Genomic DNA, 10,645 nt, shown 5'->3' with positions numbered 1-10,645 from the left:
TAATAATAAAACACATTGATTAATATTGTTGTTACTAGAGGTTTTTTTGGTGCACATTTTAATATATTATATTATAAGCTGACCAACTATTATTTGCCATCAAAAATACAAAAAAGTAACAAAACAAATTGATAAATGCATAGATTGATTAATAAACACCAAAAAGACAAGTATACATTTATATCTAATACTAACAGAGATGTTTATTCGTTTTTCTTATTATTATAATTGTATGTATATACACTCAGGTCCTCATAAGTCTCTGCAACTATCGTTTATACATGATATTAGAAGGCTATGTTATATAAGTTTTGTACACATCCATGCAGGGAACACATGAGTGCATACTTGTGTTGTATGCTTTGTTAAACCCAGAGCCGTATCATTTAATCTATCTATACGGCGCTGGTTAAACCATGGACGTGAAGGAAGTCGAGGAATCAACGTCATCAACCCGTGTTTCACTGGGGACAACATTGGAAGTAACACACAACATAGGCACTTCCTCAACCCGGCCTCTGCTCAAATCAAATTTATCAGACTGGACCCGTAAATAACTTTAAACGCTAAATTAACAGAGCCTGTTTAATACATATTTAGCAACATGAGAATATTCGTCTGTGCAATTTTAGTGAGGTTAAGTTTCTCATTTCCGGCCCAGTACTTGAAGACAATTTAACCAGAAACTAGTTGCCAGGTTACCAGACCCATTCAGAAAGATGACGACCAAAGCCGCTTACTAGAGACCTGGGAAGTGTCAGAGATGTGAACCCTCAACCTATGGGTAGGTAGATTTAATGTTTTTTTAAAGTTTTTTTCTGCAGAAATCCATGCCAAATAATGTTAACACCTTGAAAAAGTAAAAGAACAGGTGAACATTTTTGACTGAGGAGGAATAGACATATTGCATGTTACAGGAATAGTTCAGCAGACCCAAAATAGGCTAATCTTAACTTGTCTAAAATTCCCTGTGCAAAGAAAAACATCTTTAAAAAATATGTTGTCCTTTCAAACATATCATATATCAAATATCTGTCTAACTAACTATATTCTTATTTTTATCAGGAAAACTGATGTAAGAAGTGATCAATAAATGTCTTCTGAGGAGGAGACTTCTCAGACATCCACTCCTTCTTCCTGTCCCCCTCCATCCTCCTCACCTGCCCCTGCATCCCATCTCATCGGCCGGAAGGAGGACATTGTCAAGGCAGGGCGCCTGATCAAGACTGTGAATGGATGCAGGGAAATACTGGTCCTGTACCACCAAGGGAAGCTTCATGCAATGGACCTGCGCTGCTATCGTAAGCTCTGTCTGTGTTTGTGTTGATGTTATGCATAAAGCAAACACTGAAATCTCCCATACTACTGAGGGCTGAAACATGTATGGACATTTTATGCATAAAGCTATAATTGTAAGATCCTGTCATAATCTTTAGGTATTTCCTGTTGAAACATTTAGAAAGATGTTGACATTCATTATTTTAATGTGTATTTTAAGTGTTTTAAAATGAATGCAATGGCTCATCACATTTGTGAAACACTACTGATGATGTTCCACTTACAGATGCAGGTGGTCCATTACAGCATGGAGACATCGAGGTAAGTTTACATATTCTCTAAAAAACATTGCCTTTTTTTTCAAAACTTTCAAAAACCGCTAATAGTGTCTTTCTTATGTCTCTTATCACCTTCATGCTGTGCCAACATCAGGAGTTTAATGGGCGGCTATGTATTGTGTGTCCGTGGCACAAGTACAAGATCACACTAGCAGAAGGGGAAGGGCTTTACCAAGCCGTGGATGACCCTACAGTCAAACCCCTGAGGACACACTGGCGTTCCAAGGGTGTCAAACAGAGGATTCACAAGGTCACTGAGGTCAAAGGGAGTGTATATGTAACACTGAACGACTGCAGCGAGGCCATCGAGTCAGATGTCTACCAGACTGAGAGATACAGGACTGGCTCAATTCAGGCCCGGACAAAAAAAAAGCCCTAAAAATAACCAGGGACTCAGGGAGTTATTTGGAAATAACTCTAGTTTACTCTATCACTGGATTTTTGCAATTTGATTACCCAACAGTGCAGAGTGTACAAAGAAATCAACCAAGAGGATATACTGTATGTTTCCAGGATCCTAATTCACAGCTCAATGTACTTTTAATGAGACATAAAGTAGACCTTCAAAAATTTTTTTTATTGAAAGTCTCCCTGGGTTAATATGTTGAAATATCACACATATACTGTATCTTAAAGCTTTCTGATGTTATACTCTAGGTCTAGGAAACCCTTACCCTCAAATCTGCTATCTAAACAATTGCCTTGACTTTAGAATTGAACTTCACATTGGCTAAATGGGTTTACAGTATACTAAACTGCATTTGAAACATGGTCCCTTTGTATTTTTGCATTTTGAACTGCAAGGCTAGCCCTTACCAACACTTCCAATGTTTACATCAGAACATAGGACCCTTGGAACATCGGGATGACCCTCAACCAACTACACCAGTACAATACTACTTCCACCAATTGTATTAAAAACAGTACAATTATGTAATAAAAAAACATGTTCTCTGCTTAACACCTAATTTACTTTCGATACTTACAGAAGCCAACATATACTTGCCAACTATTTTTAATTGAGTTTTTTTTCCATTGTTATATCATTACATAAATTATCAGTACACTTTTAGTAGTGTGCTTGTGCGCGCGCGTGTGTGTGTACTGTAAGTGTGTGTGTAGGAGGCATTACGTAAACTAACGCTAGGTGTCAGCAATGCGCCGTGTGGTACCAATATGAACAGTAGAAGAAGAACATGGTCGGCTAATGTGGCTAATACGGTGGGTAACATCAACAGTGAATGAAAAGGGCTGTACTTTACAAATGTTAGGGTTTTTATATCATAGTAGGGATATCCAGACTTTTAAAAAAAAAACGCTGAATATGTGTTTTGTATTTTCAGAGCAAAAATGGAATTTAACAAGAGATAAAGCACCAGGAGAACAACAATAATCACTTCTTGTTTCTCTTGACTGAAAGATAAATCCCAACATGGCATCAGGTAGGTGGTCCAGATGATTATCTCATACAGTTACCTTTTCCTGTAGGCTAAACACAGGTTCATCTTGAATTTCCCAACATTTCTTTATAAGATGATATTAATCTGCTGGTCATCGTCGTGGATGTAAATCCGATATGGTGGGGGCAGCAAGCTCAAGCCGAGACAGAGGTAGTATAGTCAGATATTTCTCTGACCTTTTTATAAATGGTTTTCAGTTTGTAGTTATTACATGTTTAAAGAACACGTACTGTCCTCATGTCTCCGTGTAGCTCACCCTGTCCAAGTGTCTGGATGCAGTGATGGTGCTGGGGAACTCCCACATGGCCATGTCCAGGACCAACAAGCTGGCTGTCATCGCCAGCCACTGTCAGGACAGGTAGCTTTATTATGATCTTCTTTTCTTTTATTCGTTTCATTCAGCTGAAGGTTTTATCCAAATACACTTACAATAAGTCCAATCATTCACAAGGGTAACAATTCAGAACCACAATAATCCTGAAAGTCAATTAGTTTCTGGTAATCCAAACCCTTTCAGGTCTAAGTAATTATAGAGCAGCTAACAGTGGTGAAAATCAATATATAATTAATAAAAGTGCATTTACTGAAGGGGGTGGGGTTGGATGTGTTGTATTATTATATGTTACTCTAATACCTATTATTTGGGAGCTGTAGTTGCAAGTGACTTTTCAGTTTAAGAATTGAAATTGTTTACATTAAAAAAACGTTTGTTCATTTTTATCTCATGGCCCTTAGGAATATAGACTATTGTCGTAAATGTTCTCATTATCAGACAACAAAATAAACAATGAAGACATAAATAAACAAACCTGTGCCTCATTTATCCAACTTCCCTTTATTTCAGTCACTTCCTATATCCCGGTAAGAGCTGGGGAGCGGGCGACAGCTGTGAGGAGGATGCTTCCTCCAGTGGGGATGGAAAATATGAACTCTTGTCAGTCGCTAATAACTTTATTGCTGAAGAAATCAGGAAGGTTATTGCAAAAAGTAAGTACACATCTGTTGTTGTAGGGTATCTTGACCTTTCAATATATATACACACACACACACACACACACACACACACACACACACACACACACACACACACACACACACACACACACACACACACACACACACACACACACACACACACACACACACACACACACACACAGTAGCTTTCTCAAAATACTAATATCAAAAAGTTTGGTTGTTGAATTTACGATAATGCGTTGTATATTTGTTGTATTTGTAGCTTTGATTTGTTTGTTGGCTCAAGTGTTTAATGACACTGTGCATTGTTAAAGTATACAATGTGTCTTATGTGATTACAGCGGATGTGATGGGAAATTCCACAGACACTCTGTTGGCTGGGTCACTGGCCAAAGCTCTGTGCTGTATCCTTTCAATAATAATTTGACGCTTTTAAAAAATCACAGATTTACAGGATTCATCTAAGAACAGGTAAATTGACTAGTATTAGCATACATTTACTTTAATGAATGACTCTGCTGAGTTGTATATGTTGGAAGATAACATTTGTGTTTTTATATGCTATTACTTCCCCTTGCTTAGATGATGGATTCTTGGTTGAAAGTAATATCTGCTTTTCTCATTTTCTTTCTGTACACAGCAAGTGTTGTGGTTGAGAGAGAGGCAAAACATTTGTTTCTAGTTTTCCTTAATCCTTTAACTTTAGATATTAACAGAGTCGCAAAAGATCATGAAGGTAATTAAATGTTTATTTTATTATTAATATTAATTTATACTTTTTAACGGGTTCTGTTTTCCTTGTCATACTTAATAATACCGTCTTTTCTTTTTAAGTTGGACAAGAAACAAAATCAAGAATATTGGTAAGCCATAAAAAGTTGAATTTGGCTTGAGAGTGCTTTGGTTTTAGTCCGTGCCTTTGAAATCTATCTCTGTATTTGACTGAATAGGTGATAAAAGCAGCCGAGGACTGTGCCCTACAGTACATGAACTTCATGAATGTCATTTTTGCTTCCCAAAAGCAGGTACAATCATTGATCTCAATTTTGTTTTGTATTATTGTACTTGTTTTAACATTTACATATGTTTATAATACATTTGTTTTGTATTTTCAAACAGAACATCCTGATAGATGCCTGTGTGTTGGACTCAGACTCGGGTCTCCTTCAGCAGGTACAATGTTATGGCTTTGTTAGGACGTTGACAATAATCAAATTCTATACTTTTATTATGATGGACATTTCCATCCAAAGGCTTAACCTGAGAATACCAAACCCAACTATGCAATAATATTGGATAACTTGTAGAATAATTAAACATCCATTAATTGTCTCTCAAACTAATATAATTTGTATTATTCTTTAAAGTGTTTTTTTAGTTTATTAAAATCATCAGGATTGTTTTAGACTTGTGTGATCCAAACATTTGCAATAACTCCAGTGGGTTGAAATCCCAAATAAGTTGAACAAATATAAATGTAATCATTTACCAAATACATTTTCTTGCCAAATATACTGCTTCCATCCATACTTAAAAAAACAAAACAGTTTTCAAGGCAAACAAAAAACAATTTGCTCTCCTGCTTGCCATACAAAGAGTGAGTCATGCATGGAAAATGTATATTATGTATGTATTATTAGAGGAAGTTTGTTGGTGATTCAAATGTAATGAAATTCAAAAAGCTTTAAATAAAAATACATAGAGTGCCACAGTGCCACAGTGACGCGTCCTAAAACCCGGAAGTAAACTCCTTCCGGTTCCTTCGACAAAAACCAATGCAATTTCTCCATAGGATTTTGGAAAATAGCTGGAAATAAGGTCTGTGGTTGACACACATTTAAGAGACGGATCACGTTTTGTTCAGCCGGATAATATCCACATGTCTACCCTACTTTTATAATTTTCGAATCATAAATCTATCGATAAGATTTAGGATTCGAAAATGATAAAGAAAGGGATAAAATGCTAACTTACTTCCGGGTTTTAGGATGCGTCACTGTGGCACTCTATTGGCCAAGTGTACATGTTTTTTTGAATAGTCATACTTCAACTGTATTGTGCTGTCCTAACCTGTGTGTTTATACTCAGTTTTTTTGCTTTTATATGTTTGTCCTTTGTAGGCTTGCGATATAACTGGAGGATTGTACCTCAAGATACCACAAAAAGTTGCTTTGGCACAATACCTTTTGGTGAGAGTGCAACACAGATGTACACAATGTATATCAGAGTATCATTCATCTCATGTTTTTGTTATGAGCTTTGCTTTGTGTTTATGGTGGTGTTTTCTGAACAGTGGGTGTTCCTGCCCGACAGTGAGCAGCGGGCCCAGCTGGTTCTTCCTCCACCTGTGCACGTGGACTACAGAGCCGCATGCTTCTGCCACAGGAACCTCATTGATATTGGCTATGTGTGCTCAGTATGTCTATCAAGTAAGCTTGAATACTAGTTAAAAAAAAAATCATGACCTCAATCTTTAAATAGTTGTCAAAAGCTGCAGTTAGTTATTTGTTGTGGTGACGCATTCTCCTGTTTTCTTTTTATCTCTAAGTATTCTGCAACTTCAGCCCCATCTGCACAACCTGCGAGTGAGTTAACAAAAAATGATATAAAATATTCAATACAAAATCTTTTAAATTTGAACAAATGTTATTCACCTGAAATCATGCAGTTTGATTTAATCTCCTTTTGGTTCACATTTCTATAATTCCTTTTCTTTTCAGGACTGCCTTCAAAATCCAACTACCACAGATGGTCAAGCCCAAAAAGAAGAAACTCAAGCAACAAACATGATTTCTGCTAGAATAGAAATAATGTAGTGGATTTAGTTTTCATTTTTATATTAGGATTATACCATTTTGTTTGGTATAGATTTGTACGTGCTTCAGTGACATCCTTTAGCCATATGAACATGTTGAATGTACTTACATGTTCAGGCTCCATTTACATGTCAATGGATTCACTGCTTTTGGAAAAAATACCTTTCTGATTTTTTATGAACATTTTTATAAAATAAAAACATCCTATAATTATCTCCCAGCTTGTTGCCTTTCTCATTACAGTTTTGGGATTTCAGATATTGCTCTGAATATTCTTTAATTCGTGGCTGAATCACTGTGTTGATGTAATAATATATGACTTAGATTAGATGACTACAATGGATTTGGTCGAGATTCTCTAAATGGGTAAAGAAGCTGTGTTGAACTTTACTCAATAAGATCTTACTTGTGGAATAAACCTTTTGCTGATATTTTACCATCACACAAAAATCCCCGATTTGCTATTGCTCATGCATAATAGTCGATGGGGCATCTTTCCCCAAGAGCAGTATTTCATAGAAACACAATAACAGCATTGGACAGGAAAAAATTACAAGTCAACCAATGTTTATTTGGGAAACTCAGCATGTCCTCATAACAAAAGTACTGTTACACTCAATGTTCATAAATCCCCTTCGGAAGACTTCTATTGTATAAAGAAAATAGAACCACTTTTGATTTAAGATTTGGAGAAATGTAACAGGTGTAAATGTTTGCAGTAGTTTGTAGTATAAAGGATTCACAGAAGTGGAGGAGGAGGTTTCACAGAGGAAATTCTGTTCGTCATGGGGCTCATCGAAGGATCGGGACGATGTTGCATCTGAAAAAGAACAAGGACCAGTGAACCATTTTATTACTGCCATTCGTGAACTAAGTTTTGTAAGTTTGATGTATTAAAGAATATCTTACCAATATCCCTGCCGTGTGGTCATGTAAAACATGCATTAATATATTTAATTATAATATTATTATAAATTAACATATCTGCTTGGGTCACTCAAAGCCTTCAACAGATGTGTTACATGGGCTTCACAGCTGTTTTTGTTTCTTGATATTAACTCCAATAAATCCGTGCCAATTCATGTACATGACTGATTGTGTTGTAGCACTCACCCCAGCAGACCTCTGCCGGTCCATCGCTGTGGAGTCAGGCTCACCTGAGCTCTCTGGCCATCCCGGATGACTGCGACTCGTAATGGCTTCTGTAAAAGGACACAATATTACACTCCAGATATTAAGAGTGTTCAGCAAAATGTAACCTTTGGTTGTGCAATGAGGAGAAAGGATATTCAGTGATTACCAAAAGACTTTCTTCTCATTTTAACTAAAGGACAGATAGGTCTGAGAAAACCTAATTGAATAAATCAAATAAAAATGTAGTTCAAATGGAATTTAAAAAGAAAATGCTTGGAAACAGCTTGGTTATTAAAATCGTTTTGGTGTTAACTCACACATCCATCTGTATCACAAAATAATAAAACTACCACAACACAATTAAAGGCACAATGTGTAGAATGTGACGGTTGTGGTTTTCCAACACAACACTCAAAGCTCTTGCCAGCATGTGAAAGACAATCCCAGAGTCTATTTGAAAGAGCTTTGTCAGCTTGATGTTTTGCTTTCCTATGTTTGTAAGTATTCAAGGCTTTGTCCTCCATCTCAATAGCTTCCTCTTAGATGTGTGCTCACGCCTGAACCTGGTTTCTATGTTTTTACAGACGTTGACACCCAGAAACTTCCCCAACACTGCAAAAAAAGAAATACAGGCAGAGGGCTGCGGGTCTCTGAAGGTACAGACAACGCCAGACACTATAGGAGATTATTGAAAGGATATGGGTCAAAACGTTGTTTTAAAAAGAAAAGGTACTCTTTGTGCAGTGTGACAATACAAACAGTTGCTGTAGCTTACCCCTTCACTGTGTTGTACCACAGAAGCAATATTCTGCAGGTTCTGAAAGTTCCCCGTGTTCACAGAACCAAACTCAGTGACTTCATCACCCACTCTCAGCCCCTTTGAAAAGAAAAAACGATTACTTTAATCACAGGATCAAAAGCAGATTGGTTTCTTCTTAATTTCAACTCGTGAAAGAATACTGATGGTTTATCTTTAACCAGATACCAAAGCACCATTCACATCACTCACAGCTTTACAGGCAGGAGAGCCCTGTGTGACAGCGTCCACCCGTGCAAAGGGAGCATGAAGCTGCTGCTCCATGGGCTCCTCCTGGCCTCCTGATGCGTCCCCGCCCTTCTTGGCTTTCTCTAGAGCATGCAGCTGGTGAAGGGCTTCTTCTATCTCCTTCATCACATCCTTGTGGTCATTCTGCAGGCCTGGAAAACAAGATCTAACCATTAACGAGAAACTAAACTGTTAATATAATAAGATTTGCAGTTTTTCCCAAAATCTTTAGCTTCTCAAATGTGAGAAATAATGCATTGATTACTTCTATTCTTAACACAATTTTCCAGATTATACATACATCATTTCACTAAGGTAACAATTTTAGTGCAGGACTTTTAGTTGTAACACAGTATTTTTACAGTTGGGTATCTAAGTACCTAAGTAAAACATCTAAATTGATGTTCCATCACTGGCTTTCACAGACTAAGTTACACAGGAGTAAACAACAACAACAACCAAGCTGCTCACATGAAATACTGTGCCTTGCTGTCCTGATCTGGTATACATTAACATCTCCTCGGGGGAAGCCCTCCGGGTCCACCAAGGAACCTTCAACTCCGACACCTTGCTGTAAACATACAAAATAAAGGAAGGCATGTTTAGATTATTCAGAGTTAATGTATGTAGCCTTGTGTTAGCTTTGCTTCGCTTTCTTAATATGTCTAACACACACTTACGTCTTCCAAAACATCATAATAAGCCTTTATCTGTTCTTCAATTTCATCTTTCTTTTTCATCAGGTTTTTAACGTCATCCATTGTTATTTCCAAATTTCCAGCACTGTTTTCCCCTGTCATCTTCATGGTTGCACGTCGTACATCCCATCCGGGTTCTTCTATCTGGTAGCTTTAAGGCAGTGTTCGCGCTATACCGCCCCCAACTGGTCTATGTGAACATTACATTAAATACATAAATACGTTTGTTCTCCAAGGGCAGTGCAGGGGTTACAAAATAATGATAAAGTTTAAAAAAAATATATATAAGGGATGATTATCTGTCAAAAATATAGTTTGTGGAATGATACAGATAAGTAATTAAGAACGTGTTGTGCACCTTGCAAATCATTTTTATAATAATTTTTTTAAATCTTTACATTTTTATAAAGGTAAATTGTCTATTGGAATATGCTATGTTAAAAGGGTAGGGATAATAGGAAGTAAATATTATTTTGCATTTAATGCCTTTTGTTATTATTTACATTTTGTATGCAACATTTCTGATAAATTAGGGCTAAAATAATAAGGATCATTTTACTGGTATTTCTCTTTCTAACAGATCATTTACAAAAACAAATCTGATTTCTTATATTCATGTTTACTTTACTAACCCTCAGATATGCACAGTAATTATTAGCATTATTATACAGCATGTTCAAAGTATATATTTAGCTCCTGAATAGCATAAAATACATGAAATTGATTATAGTCAAGTGATTATAAACATAGGATTATTATTCAAACCGTTGAAGAGCAGATACAGTATGTTACCATTAAGTGAACTACGTTTTTATTATTTATATCACCAACATAAAAAACAAAAGTCAAAAGAATACCTGTTAAACTTCCCACTTCAAAGCACCCCTCTCAAATAAAT

General features: G+C 36.5%; 3 protein-coding genes across 4 annotated transcripts; 2 read left to right on the top strand and 1 right to left on the bottom strand.

Moving 5' to 3' along the window:
* The first annotated feature begins 471 nt into the window (after nt 1–471).
* On the top strand, nt 472–2,577 carry LOC307045056 (Rieske domain-containing protein-like). 2 transcript variants are annotated; one of them, XM_079690533.1, is made up of 4 exons: nt 472–784; nt 1,066–1,301; nt 1,565–1,599; nt 1,711–2,577. In XM_079690533.1, the coding sequence occupies exons 2-4, from the start codon at nt 1,094–1,096 to the stop codon at nt 1,993–1,995; spliced, it is 528 nt and encodes a 175-aa protein (XP_079546659.1). In that variant the 5' UTR covers nt 472–784; nt 1,066–1,093; the 3' UTR covers nt 1,996–2,577. The 2 variants fall into 2 exon arrangements, with proteins under 2 accessions (XP_079546659.1, XP_079546660.1); XM_079690534.1 differs by lacking the exon at nt 472–784 and adding an exon at nt 799–871.
* A 134-nt stretch (nt 2,578–2,711) lies between these two features.
* gtf2h3 (general transcription factor IIH, polypeptide 3) lies at nt 2,712–7,085 on the top strand. Its single transcript, XM_079690531.1, has 14 exons — nt 2,712–2,837; nt 2,960–3,058; nt 3,150–3,226; nt 3,328–3,434; nt 3,921–4,063; nt 4,396–4,458; nt 4,761–4,790; nt 4,889–4,917; nt 5,005–5,079; nt 5,174–5,227; nt 6,175–6,243; nt 6,348–6,483; nt 6,603–6,639; nt 6,775–7,085. Exons 2-14 carry the CDS (start codon nt 3,049–3,051, stop codon nt 6,842–6,844), a joined length of 900 nt encoding a protein of 299 aa, XP_079546657.1. The 5' UTR covers nt 2,712–2,837; nt 2,960–3,048; the 3' UTR covers nt 6,845–7,085.
* Nucleotides 7,086–7,420: 335 nt separating this feature from the next.
* On the bottom strand, nt 7,421–9,900 carry psmd9 (proteasome 26S subunit, non-ATPase 9). The gene is made up of 6 exons (XM_079690532.1): nt 9,730–9,900; nt 9,521–9,620; nt 9,014–9,201; nt 8,780–8,881; nt 7,984–8,072; nt 7,421–7,690 (listed from the first exon to the last, which is right to left on the bottom strand). Exons 1-6 carry the CDS (start codon nt 9,853–9,855, stop codon nt 7,663–7,665), a joined length of 633 nt encoding a protein of 210 aa, XP_079546658.1. The 5' UTR covers nt 9,856–9,900; the 3' UTR covers nt 7,421–7,662.
* Between the last annotated feature and the right edge of the window lie 745 nt (nt 9,901–10,645).

Source organism: Notothenia rossii (genome assembly GCF_949606895.1).
Source record: "Notothenia rossii genome assembly, chromosome: 6".
Lineage (NCBI taxonomy): Eukaryota > Metazoa > Chordata > Actinopteri > Perciformes > Nototheniidae > Notothenia > Notothenia rossii.
This window is presented reverse-complemented; position numbering and strand designations above follow the sequence as displayed.